The 24,561-nt window shown below is 39.2% G+C and overlaps 1 protein-coding gene across 4 annotated transcripts in view; it reads left to right on the plus strand.

Annotated features, from left to right (window-relative positions):
- SerRS-m (Seryl-tRNA synthetase, mitochondrial) overlaps nt 1–24,110 on the plus strand; it is a 73,059-nt gene extending 48,949 nt beyond the window's left edge. For all 4 annotated transcript variants that reach the window (XM_067107908.1, XM_067107906.1, XM_067107905.1 and 1 more), the window contains exons 4-6: nt 1,569–1,747; nt 21,283–21,415; nt 23,264–24,110. In XM_067107908.1, the coding sequence (XP_066964009.1) occupies nt 1,569–1,747; nt 21,283–21,415; nt 23,264–23,440 (489 nt within the window). In that variant the 3' untranslated portion in view covers nt 23,441–24,110. The remainder of the gene's footprint in view (nt 1–1,568; nt 1,748–21,282; nt 21,416–23,263) is intronic.
- Nucleotides 24,111–24,561: the final 451 nt, after the last annotated feature.

Here is a 24,561-nt window from a genome sequence, read left to right on the forward strand (position 1 = left end):
TGATTTATGAAATGTAAAACAAGAAAGTCACATATTACATGCTTTCACAAAAATAAGTTTACTCTAACAGCTACAGACTGGGAACCTTGGCCAATAAAAATTTGTTACCTTTTCCTTAGGAAAATGGATCGCAGAAAAAAAAAAAGTGGCTACTAAAACTGCAGTTCACATTGGTAATACTGACTGCAAGAGTATTATAATCTTCTTGCAGATTGTGTAACAGAGGTGAACTGCAGCTTGCTTATTAGCCAGTGCAAACATGCAAAGGGAAATACAAATATACTATCATAGCAGGAAGTCTTCAACAGTCAGACCAACCAGCAACCTAAAGCCAGTATTAACCAGATAAGTAGCAAGACATGCTGTTGATTGCAAATAATTACAGAGATGATAAGGAAATGAGGTGAGTGTAAGACAAATAAGAAATATAGAACAAAGTTGTAACAATCTCGAACTGCTGTACAGAAGAAAACAATCTTCAAACAATGGAAAGTGTCGTGTTGATAGTTAACAATGACCAGTCTATTATGGGTTTGCAGATGAAGAATGATAAAGTCAGGAATGGTTAGTATAAGGATGATGATGATTAGATAATTTATTATGTATAGGTGAAGGATACTTGAGATTGGCTAGTTGCTGAATAAGAAGTGGAACAAATTACAGCATTGTTTCGGTAATTAACCTCTAATAATTGAAAGACAGCATTCATCAAATGATCACTATAGAACAGATACAAAAATCTAAAGATGCTTGCTGTCTGCAGCACAACTTTTATTGTCAATAAATAATTAGTTAACAACTAGTCAGTGATTAAATGACATATCTAATAGTTGATGAGGAATGCCATTGTTTGAGAAATCAAAATTATTGGAGAGATTGAGAGCAGTGCAGTACAATACTGTATGTTGCTAGACATGTTCAGATAAGATCTCGGGCTTTTAAGGACTCTGAAAGGACCAGAATTTAGTGCTGAATGACCAGAGTATGTCCCAGTGCTTGGGGTTGTCCCTAAATTTCATAACCCATCCATCCATGACCATGATGTTGCTAGTGCCAGAGCCGGTGTATGTATTTATTTGAAAATAAAAGCTGGTGTTCAGACTTGATGTATGTAAGATGGCAGTACAGAGTCATTGATAACTTATAAATTAAAAAGGCAGTACTGATGCAAATTTTTTAAATTTTTATTGGAGTGCCAGGCTTCCTAACCAAGAAGGTATCTGTGGCAACTAATAAAAGCATCTTATGGAGAGGAGAGCCTTTTCATCCCTTGATTGCATATGCCATTTGTGGACAGCTGCTCCTTCAGCATATAACTACTGAACTCGAGTTAAAATTCAACAGAACTTCATTTGAATTGGTTTGGTTTTGAGGACTGTTGCAAAACTATGTTTCAACAGAACTTCATTTGAATCGGTTTGGTTTTGAGGACTGTTGCAAAACTATGGTTTGTATGCTATAAACTACAGAAATTTTATAAATACATCTTTTGTTTACAGTTTCAGTAATACATAATGAATACCTCTGGTTTCCTCTTTGTATAGTATTTTTGCTTCATTACTTAACAGGTATACCGTATTGAAGGGTTAGATGATGTATGCCTTTCAGGAACAGCAGAAATGGCAATAGGAGGGTATCTCAGAAACAGACAGTATTGTCTTGATGATCTTCCTTTAAAAATGGCTGCTGTTTCACGGTGCTACAGGGCTGAAACATCAAATTTACGTGAAGAAAGAGGAATATATAGGTACGACCCCTTTTTAACTTTTTCTCAGTAACCAAGAATTTTAGTAGAACTTAAAAATTCCCCTGAAATTTATATTGAATGTGTTTATGTAAGCTGAGAGGCGTCTTTATTGGTTGTTGAATTCTCTATTTGCCAGTGCTCATGGATTTTTGCTTGGTCTTTTCTTCAGTGGTAAGAAGAGGTAGTTCTGTGCTTTCATTTATTTCATCCTTATAACATTAATGGTTTTGAGAGTTCTCTACTTAACCCTGTTGCTTACCTATGACTGATATAGACGTCATCCAAGTTTAAGTCATTTTCATTTTGATGGTGTATGCAAACGTCAAAAATAAAAAAGACTGCACAAACCGGCAGACAAGTTGAAGATAATTTTTGGCTAGTGTTTCTGATATTTTTTTTATACATATGTAACATGTATATTTGTTTTGTATAGTTTTAGATCTTTGTCTCATACCTGCATCATTTATCTTCTTTCTGAGAGAGAGCGAGAGAGGAAATATTTTTTGTATACAGTATGCATGTAACATGTATGTTTATTTGTTTTGTATATTTTTAGATTTTTATTTTACAGCAAAATAATTTCTGGATCGGGTCCCGTGTCAGCCGGTGAAAAAGTCCATTCAGCACTTATTTCTAGGTAATTCCGTTGCTAGATACCAGAGAAAGCTAAATGAAACGCTGGAGTTACTACCCCAGAGCAAGCTCCATTAGATGGAGTCGGTGTATGGAAAAGGGTGAACTATATAAACACGGAACCTTATCCTATAGAGATCCCAAAGTCAGAAGTCCCACCGAGAGGTGCCACATAAACCCATGCACCACTCATGGATTGTACACAAATCACCGCTAGCCGCATTCCATTTCAGCAAGCACCTTTGGTCACACGTGATTTTGTTGTGCTCTTTATTTTGTGCTTTTTTGCATCGTTATGGCATCCTCACAAGGTCTTTCTCCATCAAAGTTGAGTACCAGTGTTTGGTTGATGTTTGAGGCGATTGAGGCTCCGTATTTCCTTCAGTTTAGTAATTAAGGGGATTTATAACGCCTGCCTCGATCTCCTCCCTCTCGCTTCACGTGACCTCCTGGGAAGGTTCGCGGTCTTGGGTCGCTTTGTTTTTCAATCTTTTTCACTGTTCCTCTTCATGTTTAGGATGTATTTCCTATTCGTGATGCCTAATTTAAGTGATTTTGATTGATTTATTTTATTCTGTGTCCCTTTGCTTCGGGAAGCGAGGGCTGTCGTTTAGGCTACAGGCTACCCCCTCGGGCCTATTCGCCTCTTATCAATTCCATAACATGCCTTATTTTTGCCCTTCACTTCTCTTAGCTTCTGGGAACTTTATTTTCATTGGTACTGTTAAGATTATTTGTTAATTTTTACCCTTGTGTTCGGATGCATTTGATATATGTTGATTATTATGGATATTTCTTTTGTCGGAGGGCGGCCATTTCCCTTCACGTCCACATCGGGTTGGGTCTGGTCCTCCTCTTATATACATCTACTTTTAGTTATTTATCCATTTATCATGGGTTGGTTGTTAGCTTTAGTTTTCCTTCTTCCTAGTTTATCATGGGCGTTAGGCTATAGCCCCCCCCCCTTTTTCATAGAAAAAGGGGGGGGGTCGATCATACGTATTCGTACGCATGTCCATCATTGTGTTTTGAGTGCGTTTTTCCAGTATTGCGCTCTCCTTAAGTTTTGGCTGGGGTCTTTTCATCTTATGTTTTCCCTCTCCCTGTTTCGGCTTTTCGCGTAGGCTAATAAGCCTCTTGGTTAAGCTGGAATAGCGAGGATGCTGCGTAGCCTACCCTAGTTCAGTCATTTCTTAAGGTTAGTTTCCAACTTCTGGTTATGTCGACACACCCTTACCCTCCCCCACTCCAAATGCCTCCTCTCTCCCTTGATTCGCTTTCAATCTAGTTAACTTATCAAGGTTTGGGAGCATTTCTATCCTTTTAGCCTATAGCCGGTGTCCCCTTCCTCTGCATTGTTTGGCCTGCCCATGGTACGGTCTCTGACCTTACCAGGCTCTACCCCTCTAGGGGCTGTTGGTGGCCGTGGGTGCTTCCCCCTCTCCCGTCCACCATCTTTTGGCCTTCTTTGCCCCCTCCTTCTGACCATGGAGGTTGTTCCTCCCCCTCTCCTGTTTCTCTCGCGCTCGCTGGGTAGCTATCTCAGCCAGCGAGTGGACATGAGGGCCCGGAGCGCCCGGAGTGTGCGATCCCACTCTCTGGTCGCTTCTTTACGGTTCTTCCTCCTGGTCTGTTCATCCCTCCCTTCCTTGCGTCAGGCCTCTGTTCCTCTGGCGTGTCTTCTTATTAGACGGCACTCCGGTTTGGATGTACTTTCGAGGCCAGTTAGTGTTTTCCACCTGACTGTCTTCGTGTCCGGGCCTTTGACATTTCCCTGCTTTTAGCTAACTACTGTCCGCTATACTGTTATCCGGGGCGCATTCCTTGCTTCCCACTCCAGCGGTTCTAGTGTTTACCGGTCACATACCACCGTTATCGCTAGTCTCAGAATTTGATTCTCTCGTTGCCGGGAATGCGCCTACTCCGGACAGTTTTAACCTTCCCATTATGTTTTGTATCCGTCACATACTTTTAAGGCATGTTACTCCGGCTAGTTCCGGTGTGTTTATGTTTTATTATGTAATTTATGTATGAGGTTTTGTTTTAGTCCGGTTTCCTTCCAGGTCATTCCGGCAGGTTTCACGGTTCTATTATACTAACGTGTTGCTCCGGCACACTACTCCGGCACCTTACACGGTGTACTCATAATCTCATACTTTTACAGGTGGTGCGCTGCCAAGAACGGGTGCTTCGCAGCCCTGCATCAGGCCAGCGGCCACGAAGTTTGTAGATCCCACTCCGGGTGTGCGGTCCACGTAGGGGATCTCATAGTTTGGCACCCTGACGGATGTGATGTTTGCTACGCTCTTTACGAGCAATCTATCGATGATTCGGTAGGTTTGTCGTGCATCTTTCCTTTTAGCCAAACTGTATTTTATATGAATTACCTATTTTCCCTTCGGTAAACTGCAATAATGTTATTCTTCTTCCGCAGGCTGACCACCAAGTCTCGCAATGCTTCGCCAGGCCCTTAAAGTCTGGGTCAGCGGCCGACGCAACGTAGGGCTGGCAACTCCTACATACTCTCGAAGGACATCTGCAATGTCCTTTTTCCCGCGCCTGGATCACAGCACCGGTTTGCCGGCGATGTTGCTGCTCTGTTGATTGCCGGGATTCGGGAGTTGACCCAGCCCTCTCCAGACAGTTCGGCCTTGAGCGGAGGTGTTTCCGAAGACGCGGCGGATCTTGACCTCGGCCTTGAATCTCCGAATGTTGTCCCGGAGTATCAAGCAGGTAAGGGGGTAAGTGAGGCAGGTTCTTCCCTGTTTAGCTCTCCTTCTTCTACCGTTTCCTCCTTCAAAGGTTTCACTAAATCCTCATACCTTACGGACGGTTCTAGATCTGCCGTCCCTAAGGTAAAGTCTATAAAGAAAAAGACTTTAACAACTCTAGCAGGTCGATCTGAGATTCCCTCGGCGGCATCGGGCGGCAATCCCGTTCCGTCAATCTAGTACGCCCTCCTCCGGGAAGCAAGCAGGGTCACAGTCGCGAAGGTGGTTCCCCCTCCTCCTCCTACCTTCGGATACAGACTGTTTCGTTTGCTTCTTCTTGAGAGGATCGCAGAGTCGACAACAAGCTTTCTGGTCTTTCCGATTCGGTACAATCTCTTTCGAAAAAGGTAGATTCACAGCAGGAATTAATCCAAGGACTTGCCGATAGCGGACCTAAACTCAAAATCCCATTCTGTTCCTGACCCTCCACTCTCCCTCCCTTCGACCTGGGGAATCTTTGGCGTCTTGCCCTTTATGCTCCCGAGCACGAAGGTACTCTTACCATAGAGGGTTTGGGCACAAGGAGACTGGAGGAACTAGAATTCCATCCTCCGGACCTGACATCTCCCTTCACAGGTTTTGCCAGGCTGAAGGAGGAGGTTTGGAATAGGTCTGACAAAGTCCCTAAGGAGTCCGTTATCTATCCTAGGGACCAAGCCCAGTTGTCTTTGATGAGGACGCTTTCGGAGTGGCAAGCGGAGAACACTAGGCTCACACCAGCCAAGGGAGTGTTCACTATGTTCACTTTAGGTGATATTCTCCTTCCTCCTTGTACTTCGAAAGTGGCCTCTCTGACTAGTCAGGCTTGCTTAGAAGGTAAACCTCTTCCTCATCTCCGGGAGACGGACCCAACATCTCTCATCGTTCCCGGAGGCACCGAGTTCTGGAAGGGAGCCCCAAATACGTTTACGGTGTCTCGTCTTGACCCAGACTGCGCTTCTGACCTGTTCAGTGAGCAGCTCCCTAAGATCCCGGAGTCGCTCCTGAAAGCGGAAGCTGAAAGTAAGGATAGGCTCGCCAGGTCCTTGAACTCCCTGACTTTGGCAGAAGCAACTTCTTTGGTTTACAGGGAAGATTCTTTGTTCCAGGTCTTGACGAAATCTCTCTTGGCGAGTTTTCAACAAGACCTGTTTGACTTTATAACAGCTCGGCTGGCCTGCCGGAAGCATATCTTTTCGGCAGCCACAGTTCGACATGAACCGAATAAGCTTCTGAAGAGTTCTATCTGGGAGCTAATCTTTTCCCCAAGAAGAAGTTGACGCAGTCTTATCTAAGGCGGCTAGGGTCAATCAGAGTCTCCGTTCGTTGGGGTCTGCCCTATAAACGAAGCAGTCAGATCTTGCCGGGCCTTCCCCAAAGCCCGGCAAGAAATTTAAGTGATTCAAACGCCTCCCGGCTCAGTCTTTTGTCCAGGCTGTCCAGGTTCCCTTTTACATGACCAACCATCAACCTCTTCCTCCCAGCCTCCGCCTCAGTATGTTCTGTTTCAGCCGGCACATCAGTCTCTTGCTGCCCCTCCCCTCTCCTCCCGGCTTTCAATGCTTCATATGAAAGCCAGGGGAAATTTCGTGCACTGGGCAGTCAACCAGAAGCAACAGGCCCCGAGGCTATTTTAGAGGAAGGGGAGCCCCCCGCTCCTCTCCCAGGAACAGAGGAAGTCGAGGCTCCAGAGGAAGGAAGCAAACACCAGACCAATGACATACCTCCAGTGGGCGGGAGGCTGTACCATTTTCGGGCCCGTGGACCTTCTGTCCCTGGGCTCAGAGTATAGTCTCCAAGGGCCTAGGGTGGAGTTGGATCGACGGTCCCCTCCACCAGTCAGGGTTTTACCAGACACCGACCAAGGATCTCGAGGACTTTGTGAAGGATCTATTACAGAAACAGGCCATCAGAAAAAGTGAGACACTGAAGTTCCAAGGCAGGCTCTTCAGTGTTCCCAAGAAGGGTTCCGACAGCGGAGAGTACTGGACTTGTCCCGTCTGAATTCCTACATTCGTTGCGACAAGTTTCGGATGCTTACAGTCTCCCAAGTTGGACCCTACTGCCCCGTGGAGCCGTAACCACCTCTTTAGATCTTTCCGACGCCTATTATCACGTCCCGGTTGCAAGAAGGTTCTCCCCTTCAGGCTCGGGAGGCAGGCATACTCTTTCAAGGTGATGCCTTCGCCTCAATGTAGCCCCAAGGGTTTTCACCAAGTTGACAGACACGGTCGGCAACAACTCCGGTCTCATGGGATAGCGCTGGCCGCGTATCTGACGCACTGGATCATCTGGGCATCCAGCGTCGAGGAATGCTGGAGGGTTACAACCCCTTGTGGTCAGCTTTCTGGAATCTCTGGGCTTCCGTGTAAACAGGAGAAGTCCCGCTTGGTTCCGAGCAGTTGTTTTCAATGGCTAGGGATCCAGTGGGATCTGACTTCACAGGCTCTCTTCCACCAACCAAGAGGAAAGAGATAGCCAGAGCAACCAGGCAGTTTCTCAAGTCCAAACGAGCCTCTCGACGGGCCCAAGAAAGAGTCTTGGGCTCCTTCAGTTAAGCTTCAGTGACAGATCTGTTGCTGAAGACAAAACTGAAAGATATAAACAGAGTATGGCGAAGTCGAGCAAATATCAGGCTCAGAGACAAGGTGTCTCTGATTCCTCCCATCTTGAAGAAGAGACTCCGGCCTTGGTCAACTGTCAAGAGCCTGTCCAAGTCAGTTCCCTTCAGTTTCCTCCTCCGGCGTTGGTTATCCACACAGACGCCTCCCTAAAAGCGGGTGGGGAGGATATTCTCAACACCAAGACGTGCAGGGGACTTGGTCCACCATGTTCCGCCAGTTCCATATAAACGCTCTGGAGGCCATGGCGGTCTTCCTTACCTTAAAGAAGCCCTTCCTCCCAAGAAGGTTCATATAAGGCTGGTTCTGGACAGCACCACAATAGTCCACTGCATAAACAGGGGTTCAAAAATCCAGCCGGATCAACCAGGTAATGATTGCACTTTTCTCCCTGGCGTGCAAGAACAAGTGGCATCTGTCTGCCACTCATCTTGCAGGGTCCGGAATGTCGTGGCGGATTCTCTATCGAGGACGACTCCTCGAGTCGGAGTGGTCCCTAGACAGGGACTCCTTCAATTGGATCTGCGACCAAGTTCCGGGTCTGGAGGTAGATTTGTTTGCAACCAAGCTCAACAACAAACTCCCTCATTATGTGGCTCCCAACCTGGACCCTCAAGCTCTCTCCACGGACGCAATGTCATTGGATTGGAACAGGTGGAAGAAGATTTATCTGTTCCCTCCGGTAAACTTGTTGTTAAAGGTCCTTCACAAACTCAGGACATTCAAGGGTCAAGTAGCTCTAGTGGCTCCCTACTGGCCAAAGAGCAACTGGTTTCCACTTCTGCTGGAACTGAAACTTCGCCACATCCAAATCCCCAGTCCAAAACTGACACAGGTAGTACAAACTCAGACTGTGTCAGCTTCCTCAAAAATTCAAAATGCCCTGGCTTTGTGGACTTTATGAAATTTGCGGCTCAGAGGGATGCTAATGTTGATCCTATTAATACCATGTTCTTGGAATCAGATAAGCGGGTCTCTACTCTACAGCAGTACGACTCAGCAGTTAAGAAGCTAGCACTCTTTTTGAAGGAATCTGATGCTACAGTAATGACCACACATTTGGCAATCTCCTTTTTTAGGTCACTGTTTGAGAAGGGTTTAGCCTCCAGTACTGTTACTACAGTCAAGTTGGCTTTACAGAAAGTATCTTTGTCGGTTTCAAAATTGACCTCACAGATCCTTACTTTTCTTCCATCCCTAAGGCCTGTGCACGGCTGAGACCAGTAATCCGTCCACATACGGTTTCCTGGTTTTTGAATGATGTGTTGAAATTAGCTTCAGGTATCGACAATCAGTCTTGTTCTTACCTTTCCTTGTTGAGAAAACGTTGTTCTTAGTCAGCCTAGCTTCGGTGCTAGAATTTCAGAGCTGTCTGCACTCTCTAGGAAACCAACCATGTTGACTTCCTTCCATCAGGGAGGTTTTGCTGATTCCTCACCCTAAATTCCTAGCCAAAAATTATGATCCATAAAATAGGTGGTCGCCTTGGAAAATTCTCCCCCTCCTCAAGACCTGTCCCTATGTCCAGTTCATACATTGAGGGCTTATTTAGACAGGTCCTCTCACATCTCATCTGGGCCTCTCTTTATCAGAGAAGGGGGGGGTAATATCTCTATGCCTGCTATTAGACAGCAGATCCTATACTTCATCAAACAGGCTAATCCTGACTCAGTCCCAAGAGTTCATGATATTAGGGCTGTGGCCACCTCCATTAACTACTTCCATTACATGAATTTCACGGATCTTACCAAGTACACTGGTTGGAAGTCACCCTTAGTTTGCAAACGGCACTATTTGAAATCTTTAGAAGCCCTTAAATTCTCAATATTGCGGCAGGAAACATTGTCCCTCCCTCTACAACCCTTTCTGATTCCTAGTCAATTCTTCCTCCACTGCCTCAGTTATCCCCTTACAGTCATTTCAGTCAGGCATGCCTTGATCTTGTCCCCTGACCGTGTTATCTGTATTTTTGTCCAAGTGACACATTTATGTTATAATGTTTACAGTTTTGTATAATTAATTTGTTTAAGTATATTTTTACATTGTCATGTTAATTTTAAGCTCCCACCAGTTCCAATTGTACATTTCTTGTTATTATTGCTAGCAATTAAATTGTTCGGTGGACCTTTGGTCTTCTGTTCCCCTTACATTTTGTTATCTCTTACAGTATAAGAATATTTATTTCTCTGTTAATTTTTCACTGGCTGACACGGGACCCGATCCAGAAAAGGGATTTTGACAAAGGAAAAATCTATTTCTGGAGAGGGGACCGTGTCACCCAGTGACCCACCCCTATCGTGTGTTGTCTCCCCCCCATAGTAAACATCATTCTAGTGGGGTGGTGCTTTCATGGAATGCGGCTAGCGGTGATTTGTGTACAATCCGCGAGTGGTACATGGGTTTGTAACGGCACCTCTCGGTGGGACTTTTGACTTTGGGATCTCTATAGGATAAGGTTCCGTGTTTATATAGTTCACCCTTTTCCATACATGACTCCATCTAATGGAGCTCGCTCTGGGGGTAGTAACTCCAGCGTTTCATTTAGCTTTCTCTGGTATCTAGCAACGGAATTACCTAGAAATAAGTGCTGAATGGACTTTTTCACCGGGTGACATGGTCCCCTCTCCAGAAATAGATTTTTCCTTTGTCAAAATCCCTTTTATCTTTTTCTGAGAGAGCAATGAACACTTTACTGAGTGCTACTTATTTTACCCAAAACATGACACTAATTTATCATTAATTTTTTCATATTTTCCAGGGTATAATTACATCTTTTGCATTACAATAAGCAGATAACTTCTCTGGGTGTGCTGTGGATAACCAATGAAGACTTTATCCAAATAGTTTTTTATGGGTAAATTTTTGGGGGGGTGAGTGCAGATTTTTCCGATACCATAAATTATACTCTTTTTCTCCTATATAAATTTATTTTGTGGACCTTTTTATGCCATTGTATAGAGCAATCATTCAGCTGCCAAATGAAATAAAATTGAACGGTCTACCAGAAAAGGTTAGAGGTACGCATCTTTGAACAAAAAAAGGCATAGGGAGTTTTATGTGCGTATTGCATGTGTTACTTGCTTTTCTTATGAAAAACATGATGCAACTTTGTCATTCATTTTTTCATATTTTCCTGCTATAATTACAAATTTTTTATCGCGTTGTCGCATGTTTCGTCCTTAAGGAGTTTCCTTTCCATGGTCTGCCAGAGCTCCTTGGTGAACACACGAATATCAAAGAATTTTCTTTTAGTGGTCTTGTGGCCGGGTATTGTGTCATAATGATAAACACTATAATGCATGATGGAGTATCTAATGGATTCAAAGATAAGGGGCACTTTCCCAAAATCTTACAGCGAGGCTGTATACCCAGGTTCTTCCATCACCATTACTGTTTTGTGGTCAACACAGTAAAGTACCAGTGCTCCAAAAAACTTGGCTTTTTTCTCCATTTTCATTAGTGAGGATCATGGAAACATCTAATGAAGCAAGTTAATTGCTTAATTTCAAGTTCCAGTTAAAGTTTTCGTTATAAACTTTTGGAACTTTTAATTAAATTTTGTGTTAAAGCTGGAAACTCAGTGTTTCTTGCAAACACATGGCCAGAGCTTAATCATGGATTGGTAGTTTTGAAAAGTGCAAATTGTTTTAAAGAATTTGTCAATCTAATTAGATGTTTCAACTAAAAGAATTGTTCCACAATTTGTCATTAATATAGAAAATCCTTTCAGATTGTACAATGTCTAGAATAATCTAGGCAGTAGCCTACATCAGATTAATTGAGAATATCTTAGACTACATTATTGGTGGATGTTGTCGGTAGCCTGTAGCCTAGGATTACATATCCTTAAGTGTGACCTAAATAACCTGGATTAGGTAGTAACCTAAACTAAGGTAAGAACCTTTTAAAAATTACCCTATTATGGTCCTAGGCAAGAGCCTAGCCTAGACCAAGGACCCTAGGATGAGATAATAGCAACAATCTGGGCAAGATAAAATGGTAGTCTAGCTATAAGGCTAAATATCAGTAAAATTTTTTATTTTATATACCCTGTTCACTTGAGCATGATCTAAATAATCCAGTGTATGCAGTACCTTATATTAGGTTAAGTGATATCATTTTACGAAACATCCCATGATTGGATTGATGGTAATTGTGTTTTATGTAACCCATACCCTAAGTGTCAATTAACCCTTAAACGCCGAACCTCTATTTACAAAAACGTCTCCCGTGTGCCGCTTCGGTGAGTTTGCGCTGAAGCGGAAAAAAGTTTTTTCAAAAATCACAGCACGTTTAGTTTTTAAGATTAAGAGTTCATTTTTGGCTCCTTTTTGTCATTGCCTGAAGTTTAGTATGCAACCATCAGAAATGAAAAAATATCATTATCATATATAAATATTGGAATATATGACAGCTAAAAAAACATAATTGTATACAAATCGCGCTGTAAGCACAACGTTAAAGCTAATGAGTTAATTTTTTTTAGTTGTATTGTACACTAAATTGCGATGATTTTGGTATATAACAAATTGTAAAATGATCAAAGCAACACAGAGAAAATATTATCACAAAATGATGCATGAATTAAATAACAGCGGACGTAAAAAAATGTTTTTTAAAAAATTCACCATAAATCGAAATATTGTGCTAGAGACTTCCCGTTTGCTGAAAATGAAGCTAATTGATTGAATATTACTAGACTGTAAGTGTTTTAGCTATTACAATTGCAGTTTTCGACCATTTCGGTCGAGTTAAAGTTGACCGAAAGTCGAATTTTTTCTATTTATCGTGATTTATATGAAAATATTTCAAAACTGATAAAAGCTACAACCATGAGTTATTTTCTGTTGTATTGTAAAATTGCACACATTTTCATATATAAAACTTTATGTAACGACTAATATAAAATGGTGCAAATATTAATGACAACGAGACAAAAGAATTTCTTTAGAGCGGCGTCATTTTTGAGCGATGTCGTTTTGAGCGATGTCATTTGGGCTAAACGGTTTTGAACGATACAATAAGAGCTAATGGTATTTTGAGCGGTTTATTTTAAGCGAATACTTGATGATGTTTTTACGTTACTAGAACAAACGGTTATTCAGCTTAATGGCTGTTAAGTCGATTTACATTATTATTAGGAACAAATGGTTTGTTTATTTTTTATTTATTTTCTTATTCTGAAATTCAACACAGTTTATTATTCAGTTCAACCCATCATGGAGATTCTAGTTTCTAGTCGTTTTAAAAACAAAATTGCTTATAATGGATTTATTTATCGAAGGATAAAGCTACACAAACGACGATTTCTTGGCGGTGTGAAGTGAAAGGCTGCAAAGGGCGGTTGAGCACCACGTTGGAGTATGAAAGAGACAGAAATTGCAGAGAGAGAGGAGAACACTTACACCCCAACCTGTTAAAGTCAGTGAGGAAATAGTTAAAGGAAAAATCTGCAAAGCTGCTGAAGGCGTCACATGATCCACCAAGACGCATACTCCAGGACGCTATTGCTGGTCTACCAGATGAAGTTGCGGCAAAGATTGGTTCTGGAGAGGAATTGAAGCGCACCATATCTAGGAAGAGGAAAGCTAAAGGGGATTACCCACCACCTCCTCAATTTGCTCAATCCTCATTGTACCGAATCCTTGTGCTCTACTTTCACTGGCGATAATTTCATTCTATATGACAGTGGTTTAGGTGATGAGAATAGAGTTATCATTTTTGGTACTAAAGAAAGTATTACATTGTTGAAAGACAATCGTCATTGGTTAGCTGATGGAACATTCAAAACAGCTCCATCTATATTTTTCAGATTTTTACGATTCATGCATTGATAAAAGAAAGTATAATACCATGCATATATGCTTTACTCACTAATAAATGCGAAGAAAGTTACAGGGTAGTATTTAATTTTGAAATCCATCGAGCCTTCTCTTGATCCTATCACCGTTATGATAGACTTCAAATTGCTACAAAAAAATGCTATAACATCGGTATTCCCAAGTTCTAGCATAGCAGGATGTTTCTTCCATCTAGGACAGAGTGTATGGAAAAAGGTTAACAACTTGGGATTGAGAGAAAATATGTCAGTGAAGAAAAAATTAGAACGCTTAATTAAAATGATGACTTGCACAGCCTTCCTCCCTACATGTGATGTCATAAGAGGCTTTGAAGCCATACTAAATATGGAAAATTACGATGAATGCCTTGACGATGTTTTTATTATTTCAAGATAACTATCTTGGGCGCCATTGACAAACAACCATTAAATTCCGTTACCTTGGTGGAATGTCTATAACAGAGTTTCAGTCGGATCTCCGCTGCACAAATAATTCTGTGGAGGGGTGGCACAATGCTTTTCAAGGCAGTCTGTCTTGCTGTCACCCGATAGTTTGGCTCTTAATAGAGGCTTTAAGAAGGAAAGAGAGCCTACAAAGAACTAAATATTTTGGAATAATTTCCTGGAGAACCGAGACATAAGAAAACAAAATATGATGCGATGGAAAAAAGAATTAAAAGCATAATTGATTCTAGAGATACCTTAGATATTACTACTTTTCTGAGACACCTTTCCTACAATGTTACATTTTGATTAAAAGCTTCCAGAATGTATATACAGTATTTTCTCCATGGATTATATATCCCTTAGTTTTAATTATCACAAAAATAAGTATTTGTTATTTGAAATATTTTAATAAAAATCACCTTATATCTCAGTTATTTGATATATTTTAATAAAAGTGTTATTTGAGAAAAATGTAATAAAAACGACCTTATCTTTTATTTATCGAAATATTATATTTTCATGTAATCTTTGTAAATGGTTATTAGATAGTTGTTAATAAAAAAGACGAATGAAAAATTCTATTATTTATTATTTTCAACTTTGTAAATATTTAACAGTGCAAATCAATCTGACATCGCTCAATTGGTATCGCTCAATATGACTTATTTGATACTTCTCCCAAAATGACATCGCTTAAACGACATCGCTCAAAATGACTTCGCTCAAACGACTGGGCACGGTTCAGCAGAGTTACCGCGCAGACGTAAGGAAAATGTTTTTTTAAAAAATTCACCATAAATTGAAATATTGTACTAGAGACTTCCAATTTATTGCAAAATGAAGGTAAACAATTGAATATTACTAGAATGTAAGAGTTTTAGCTTACAATTGCGATTTTTACCATTTCGTCGATTAAAGTTGACCGAAGGTTGAAATTTTGGCAGTTATCGTGATTTATGTGAAAATATTTCAAAACTGATAAAAGCTACAACCATGAGCTATCTTCTGTTGTATTCTACATGAAATTGCACATTTTCATATATAAAATTTTATGTAACGACTAATGTAAATGATGCAAACATTACGACAACGTGGACGAAAGAATTTCTGAGATGTTCGCAGAGTTACCGTAAAAAAAAGTTTTTTTTCAGAAATTCACCATAAATCGAAATATTGTGCTAGAGACCTCCAGTTTGTTGCAAAATGAAAGTACATGATTGAATATTACTAGAATGTAAGAGTTTTAGCTTATAATTGCGTTTTTACCATTTTGAAAGTTAAAGTTGACCGAAAGCTTGAAATTTTGGCAGTTATCGTGATTTATATGAAAATATTTCAAAACTGATAAAGCTACAACCATGAGTTATTTTCTGTTGTATTCTACATGAAATTGTGCACATTTCCATATATAAAACTTTATGTAACGACTAATATAAAACAGTGCAAACATTATGACAACGTTATTTAAAGAATTTCTGGCTGGACGCCAGGAAAAAGTTTTTTCAAAAATTCACCATAAATCGAAATATTGTGCTAGAGACTTCCAATTGGTTGCAAAAAAAAGGTAAATGATTGAATATTACTAGAACGTAAGGGTTTTAGCTTACAATTGCGTTTTTCGACCATTTCGGTCGAGTCAAAGTTGACGGAAGGTTGAAATTTTGGCAGTTATCGTGATTTACATGGAAATATTTCAAAACTAATAAAAGCTACAACCATGAGTTATTTTCTGTTGTATTGTACATGAATTTGCGCACATTTTCATATATAAAACTTTATGTAACGGCTAATATAGAACAGTGCAAAAATTACGACAAAACGATGAAAGAATTTCTGAAATTTTCGCCGAAGTTACACAAGCGGGCGTAAGAAAAAGTTTTTTCAAAAATTCACCATAAATCGAAATATTGTGCTAGAGACTTCCGATTTGTTGCAAAATGAAGGTACATGATTGAATATTACTAGAATGTAAGAGTTTTAGCTTACAATTGCGTTTTTCGACCATTTCGACGAAAAAGTTGACCGAAGGTTGAAATTTTTGTTGTCGACGTGCGGTACGTCCACTTGGCACCCAACAGACAATTTTAGTCGACGTATGATACGTCCAGTAGGCGTTTAAGGGTTAAATGAAATGGATCAGGCAGTAGCCTAGATTAGAGTAAATGATAGCCTGTCTATAAGGTTACAAATAGCCTAGGATTAGATATAGATAACAACCTGCATTAGACAAAAGTGGTAGCCTAACTATAAGATTACAAATTTCTGTTATTTATATACCCTATATGTACGGCTAACATTGTTTTAAAATAATCTGGACTAGGCAGCACCCTATACCAGGCCAAGAGAGAACATTTTAAGAAATATCCTATTGTTGGTCTAAGCGGTAGTGTAGAGCAAATAGCCTAGGATTAGATATAAACAGTATCCTAGGCTTGATAAAATAACCTAGTTTTATGCCTCTGTAGCCTGTCTGTAATGCTACATATTACTGGGGTTCTTATGTAGTCTATGTAAGTTTAGAATAGGCAGTGGCCTAGAATAGGTTAAGCGAGAACCTTCTAAGAAATTCTCTGTTCTTAGCCTAACATAGTCTATGCTAGAAGCATTAACCTAAGCCATAAAACAGTAGCTTGGGTTAATTAAAACAAATTAGTTTATAGCAGTTGGCCTGAATGGCATTACATTCAAAATTAAATTTCACATACCCCTTGCAAAAAGACTAAGTAATACAGCCATATACTGGTGTCAAAACTAACCTAAATCTTAGAGTGTTTAATTTAACTTAGATATTTAATACACTTCTGTTGTCATGTTCACTTTCTTCATTTGTGCTGGGGCCATCATTTGAATTCACGGTTCTATTGGTCTGTGTAGACTTGTTAAATGACCACGCTTTCTGCAGTTATTGCATGTCTGACCTGAGGCTGGGCACTTATCCCAGTCATTGCTATAATGTCCTGTCTACCACATCTATAGCATGACGTCTTTTGTGGTTTCTGTGTGCCTATGTGACTCTGATTTTTCTGTGATTATGCAGTTTGTTTACCCTTGTTGTATTATACTTGGATATACCAGAGCTAGGCTTACTTGTCTGATGTGTTTGCCCTTTTTTTTTTGCATATTGGTACCTCTTTTTATAGGTTACTTGACTTACCTGGCTACTACTGTCATTATGACTCTTACCTACAATGACATTTGATTGATAATTAGCCATTTTTAATAATTAGCCATTTTTAATGCTCTTGCTATTTTCAGAACCCTTTGCAAGGTTAGCTTCTTTTCTTGTAGCAATTTCTTTCTAAGCTCTTGTGAGCTACTCCTTCCTATGACTTGCTCTGTTAACCTCTCTTCTAGATCAGCAAATTCACAAGTAGCAGTTAATTTTTTTTAACCTAGTCACAAGAGTCTATTGTCTCACCTGGTTCTTGTGATGCTTGTGTAAACTGGTGGCATTCAAAGTACATCATGGCTTCAGGAGCAAAATATTTTGTGAGCCCTTCAATTGTGTCCTGCAATGAATCATCTGTTAGACTCAGAGTATTGTATACTTCCTGAACTTCTAGACCTGCAGTATGAAGCAACAAAGCCTTCTGCTGCTTTTCATTAATTTCTCCTAGTGCTCTTAGATATACCTGGAAGCTTCCTTTCCGCTTTTTCCATCTTGTACCCACTGATTTATGATCATTATCGATACTAAAGCTGTCTAGACTTTGATATCTAGTGGCATATTTACTGTTAGATACTGTACTTAGAAGTGTGGGTTAGGCTAGGAGCATGGAAGTCTTGGAATTATGTTACCAATGGGAGTTTTGACCTAGGGTAAGTCAGTTTTCCCTTATATTGCACACTTTTGTTGCTTACACTCATAACTACTGCCTTGTAGGCTATACAATAAACCTCCCGTATTCGCGTTCTCACAATTCACTGACTCACCTATTCGCGGATTTCTCTATGGAACATATATGCACATCATTCGTGGAAAATTTGCCCATTCACAGTATTTTTCACTGAGAAATATTCGCCAGTTACTGTATTTTGATATCATATTCATGACTAAATGCACTTTTTGTAATAAAACTATTAAAATACTTATAAGCTTTTTTTTTTTTTTTTGAACTATCAAAATAGGCAGTTCTAAGTGTTTTTAGAAGGGCTTTAAGTATTCACAGATTTTAGCTATTCGCAGGGGTGTGTGGTACGCATCCCCGTGAATACCAGGGTTTACTGTACTTTAATAGACCTACCTTGAGTCCTGATGTAGGCTACATTTGCATAAACCTACCTTGACCCATTTTGCTCTCAGAACTAACCTAGTATTTGTCCTTTTGGTGCTCCTGACATGGCACAGCGCAGTTTGGTGCTGGTTTGAGTGTGATGAAGGCACACAGTTGAGATTGTCTTCAACATAGGCTAAACGTCGTCTGCATAGGCTAGGAGGTTAGGTGCAGCATTGTAGGCGTAGGCTAGGCTCCATTCATCTGTTGAATTTGTCACCTGCGTCTCTATTTTGAGTGTTGTGTCATAACTACAATTGTTTTTTCTTACCTGTGTTGTAGAGAATGATGCTATTTTAATATACTGTATGTTCAATGATCCCATGCTTCGTCGCCAGTGTTATGGCATCTCTGTTTTGAGTGTTATGCCGTAACTACAATAGTTTCTTCTTACCTATGCAGTAGAGGATGATGGTATTTTAGTATATGTTCAACAATCCCAAAGTTCGTTGAAGGGGTCCGAGGATGAAGGGCGATAATAAAGCGATATCTTCTTGCTTGTGTTTTATTTGCTCAGCTACATGTTATGAAGGGTATAGAAGAACACATAAAATACATAAGTATATATAATAGAATCATAACAAACAGCATCGGAGCTCACTACACGAGGAATCATATCCTACACACGAGGTAGAATTTACAGGATTGAAGCCTGTGTTTCGGATTCAATGCTAACAGAGTGATAATTGGTTACACTTATACATGAAAGCATGATGCAATGCTAGTGCAATAACTCTGAGCTGAACGTGTCTACCGATGACGTTATATAACATGTCTTGCACTTTCATTAAGACATACAAGACAATAAGTCCTCACCCTCATGTTCTTATTGGCATCCTGGAGACATAGACTTTTGGGGTTACTAGTTTCAACATTTAATGTGAATGTGTGTTCCTGCTTCAATCCAGAAGAAACTTATCAAGTACAGGCAGTCCCCGGTTTACGACGGTTCCAGCTTACGACGTTCGAGGTTACGAAGCTTTTCACATATATTCATCAGAAATTATTTCCCAGTTTACGACGCATGTTCCAGGGTTACGACGCGTCGTACGCCGATCCGATGGAAGAAATATGGCTCCAAAACGGCAGAATAATAAAAATTTGGAGGTTTTTTTGGTGAAAAACTCAATAAAAATGCAGTTTACATCGTTTTCAATAAACCCAGAGCATAAAAGTAAGGTTTTCTTAGGATTTTTTACAATTTTCGACGATTTTTTGGTTTGCGACAATTTTCGGTTTACGACGCGGTGTAAGAACGGAACCCCCATCGTAAACTGGGGACTGCCTGTACTGTATAGGCACATTACTTTACATTCTAAATGGTTTGTCCTGGCTTAATAACCTTCTGAATTTTCACAGCTTTGGTCTCGGGTTCAAGAAAGTCTACAGGTATTCACCTGGATCCTAGATTTTGTGGGAGTGTTTGGCAACCTGACAATTCCACTAAAGTTCAGTTTTCATATATATACGAGAGTTGAGTTATGATGAATCAGACTGAATGTTTATAGCACAGAACTAGTTTTTCATATATACTCATTACAGTACATAGTTGTAAGCACCATCCTCTTGGCCCCATTAGTCTTGCAGCCTTGTTTCTAGAGTGTACAGTACACAAATAGAGAAAATTGATTGTTGGGTACATGAGGATCTTAGGTGAACTGTACAGTAAAGGACTATCATTCTTTTTCTCTCTGTTAAACAAAAGTCTGTTGAATCTGGGAACATTTGGAGACCACTAACTTGGACATACTTTTGGTTAAAAAGGTTTTGTATGGAAAAGATAGTTGTGTTATAAAACTGCATTACTTTAAAGGTGTGTCCACACTGGTTTTGTATGAAAAAGATAGTTGTGTTATAAAACTGCATTTCTTTAAAGGTGTGTCCACACTGCAGTAAAACAATACAAACACACATCAGCAACCTATTGTAAACACATCACATAGGTTGCATACAAGTCAGTAACTTACTGGTAGACCTAACCAGTCCTTCATGATTGTTAGCCAAAGGTTAATCTCAATACAGTCGTTGACAGGCTTTGAACCTTGGATACTTATTCTAAATCCCAGGTGTTCTAATGGAGCCTACAGGCCAAATCAGCTTTATAGGGCAATATGCAAAGTGACCTTTCCACCTAAATTAATATTTTAAAAAGTACTTTTACATTTTATCAAGACACTCTGCACATGCAGAGTACTTCACTTAAACTGCCTTTAAGATACAGTGTATTTTACTCATCTGTCTTTGTAGCAGTATCAGCTAGAAAGACTGCCTTGAGTCTGAGGAAGTCCCAGTTCTGAGAAAGCTAATGAAAAAAGAATTTCTTGCTCGCCACCTAATTGGCTGAAATCATTATGTCAGCACTGGATTGGAGCACAAATATTGAGATCCAGAAGCTCATGCACAGTTTTTATGCAAGGCAACAACTACATCCACTGTTTTAATGGGGTGAAGATTGAGTTGAGATATAGACAATTCCCATGTTTCCCTATGTTAATCAGAAAATCTACCTTATCATCAGCAACTTGTCCTTATTTATATTAAATAAAGAAAGATGCTACAGTTATAATAATGATGTTTCATTTGTCCCTATTTCACTCTATCATGATGAGAAATCATTTTTTCACCAGAATGACATACTCTGGAATTGTTTACAAATTTTTGTTAGTCTAATTTACTAGCTGATATTTTGTTGTAGAAATGATTATAATAAGGAGAGCTCCTTTGAATGGTGCTGTTGCTGGTAGTTTTAGGAGTATAAAATGTATTCCTTCACTGGATAAGTCCTAGAAAACTTGGAAGAAATTACTGTAGTAATGGGGGTGACTTTCATAGCCATAAAGAGTTTCATAAGTGAGGATAAATCACCCTAGATTATAAGAGATGCATACTGGTTATGTGGTAATTAAAACAACGCAAGGTGTATGGTGTGTCACTGTCTGATGTTACCTACTATATTTTGTATCTTTGGCAGAGTGCATGGCTTCACTAAAGTGGAAATGTTTGGGGTAACAGCTTCAGAAAGAGGAGATGAAAGTAAAGATCTTTATAATGAGATCATCCAAATCCAGAGAGAGTTGTTTTCTAAATTGGGAATCCATTTTCAGGTATGTTTCTTCATGTAATTATATTGTTAAACATAACATTTAAGACTGGAATAACAAAGTCTTCAGGTTATTTTATAACTAGAATTTTAATCCTGACTTATTTTAGAACAGGAAACTGTTTGTTGTATAGAGCCTCATTTCGGTAATCATTAGGGTTGAAAGAGCAAATACTGTAGCTGTCTTTCCAGAAATTTGGGCTGTCAGCCTAAAACAGGGTTTAATTTACAATACAGTATATACAAGTAACCTGTATTACTGTTACTGTATTAGGACACAGATACTACATTAAATCTCAATTTACCCACACTTATTTTATGTATAGAGTTTTTCTTTTCAGAATTAAATTGGAATGGATGATATATAGTAGGAAGACACTTACTCAACAAGTGAAATTCAAAGGTTTACATATGAGGGTGAAGTGAGGTTAATGTAACCTACAATGCCACCTTGAAAGTTTTTAGTTTCATGGATTCATTGCTTACAGAAACAAGAATGCCCCAAAAAGTGTGAGAACTTAAAAAGGTTGAGAAGCCTTTCTTCTTCATATATACAGTAATACCTCCAGCATTTTTTACTTTACAGTCATTTTTGTTAATAATAGGGAAATATAAAAGGTTTTTTTACTTAAATTGGTTTGTTCATCTTTATGTTAGTCAGCAGCAAATGTTCAAATGCCATAAAAACACAGAAATCAGTACAAAAGTGCTGAGTCACATGTTAAAATATATACTGTATACAGTAAGGGAATGTACAGCATAAAATCATTGGAAAGCTTAAAAAGGTAAAAATATTGTCTTGTTTACCTGACATTGAGCTATATATTGCTATACAGCTGTAAATACATGGTGAATCTTCCTTCACTGACTCTCCTTCGTTCCAGTGACCATCTGATTCTTATCCCAGTCACGTACCTATGCCTGGCTGTTGTTGTTCTTCCTCGGAGGTTTCATCACAAACCTGCCAGTGTGTCTATGAATGCAATTTAGGAGTCACTTGAGCCCAGTCGTCTTCTCCAGTATTTATGAAAAGATCACCATCTTCAGAAAAAGTCATAATCTCTCAGGGTAACAGTAACAGCTTCAAATACCATCAGTAGAGCAGGGGTAATCAGAAGAGCACAGCTGATCCTTAGTCACTGCACTGAAGGTACAAAAAAATCTGTCTAATAAAAATAGTGTAGAAGGAAGACAAACAAAAGGCAACTTCTCAGGCAAGCCCAGTGGTACAGGAGGAATTGAGATAGTAGACAGCAGTGTAGGTGAAGGAGAGCTGGCTATCCGGTCAGCAAGATAACAGGACTGAAGCTTGAATGTGTAGGTGGTACTTACACTGAAATCAAGCATATGCACACTTAGCAGACAGTTGGCATATTACTGGTTCTGCCAATGTGGGCAGGTAATAAGACCTTGGGTGGGATAGGCATGTAGTAGTCTTCACATGGGGCAAATGCCAGTACAGTGCTATATTTCAGAAAAATGCAGTTTATTTAAGAGGCAGACCCCTAATATGTATAAAAATATGGGTTTTACTGTTCTTTTCCTTTACATTAATATCTAGATACAGTTAGGTAAGAAGCTTTTAAGTAACCTACAATGGGAAGGACCATGTAGATTAGGAAAATGAAAGGCACTGTATTTTCAGTTCTTCCGGAATGTTGTCCCCAGAGTTTGGGTGCATCTTAAATGAGGGCAAATACAGTAATCATCAGTGTGAGGGCAGGTTGTATGGTTACTCATGCAAATTTTTACAGTAGAGTCCTACCTCAAAGAAAAATATTTCACCACTGATGCACTGTACAGTATTATTAAATTTAATCAAATATATTTTAAGGTATTTTTTCTTCCCCAGATTTTAGACATGCCTCTAAATGATTTGGGTGCACCTGCATATTCTAAGGTAGACTTTGAAGCTTGGATGCCTGGAAGAAAAGCATACGGAGAAATATCTTCAGCTTCGAATTGCACAGATTACCAAAGCCGTAGACTCGGTATAACTTATATAAATGACCAAGGAGAACCAAAGTAAGAATTTTTAAAACTTTTTATCTATGCTTTTTGGCCTTCACTGTAGCTTTCTACTTGATGACCATAATCCTTGAATATCAAACAACATTTGGAGTTTGGGACCATCTTTTTGTCACTAATTGTCATTACAATATTATTATATATTAGTTAAATCATAACTAACTACTTTCATATCAGGCACAAACAAATTCATAGTATTTTATTTCACTATTTTAAATCAAGCATCATTAACATCTCAAGTAACAAGCCTTAGGTTTCCCTTATTATTATCCATAACATCCTAACAGAATTTGTTTTGAAAGTTTAAAAGGTGTTCAAAAACTTGAGTTGTCCCTCCAAGTTCATGAGGGTTTGGATACCAGCCCTTCATGAAATGAAAAAAGTGCTAATAATTCTTGGTTCTCTAAAATGGGCAGTTGACTAGCATTATAGGCTAGGCTAGGCCACTCATAACTGGTGGTTTCAGTGGTGGTAAACTGAGCTCAAAACACTTTAGATTCGATTAATTATAAGCAACCATTTAAGTTATTAGATAATACTTAAGGTAACGATAAACACAAGAAGTCTTGTCTTGTCTTACTAAATTTGCTTAAATGTACTGTATAGTATTTTATAGTGACAAAAAAAGAGGGTTTCAAAATTGTTATTATGCTATAATAACAACTGTAGTATTTTATGTACAGCATCTGAAAACTTCCAAAGTTGAAAGGCCTACAGTTTTTTGCAATAATTAGGGTAATACTATCTTCAGAAGGGTTACTTTTATAATAAGTAAATATGTGTAATTTTGTTTAATAAAATAAACATATTACTTCACAATCTTATTGTGTTTGTTTTTGCTTGACCAACATCTTATATTTACTTGTCAATCATCCATGCATTTCAACAGATTTAGTGACAGACTGAGTTGATACTTAAATGACTAATAATAAGTTATTTTATACATTAATAGCTTATTAAACTTATTTTTTTAGTTGTAATTTGCATCTTGATCAGTCATCTTAGGTTTAAAATAAAAGACAGAAATTTTCCTGTAATAATTAAATAACTGATGATAGACATGCAAATTTAGTGTTCCATCTGTATATAGTTATCTTCTTTGTTGTTTCAGTCAAACACACT

Source organism: Macrobrachium rosenbergii, chromosome 8, assembly GCF_040412425.1.
Source record: "Macrobrachium rosenbergii isolate ZJJX-2024 chromosome 8, ASM4041242v1, whole genome shotgun sequence".
NCBI lineage: Eukaryota > Metazoa > Arthropoda > Malacostraca > Decapoda > Palaemonidae > Macrobrachium > Macrobrachium rosenbergii.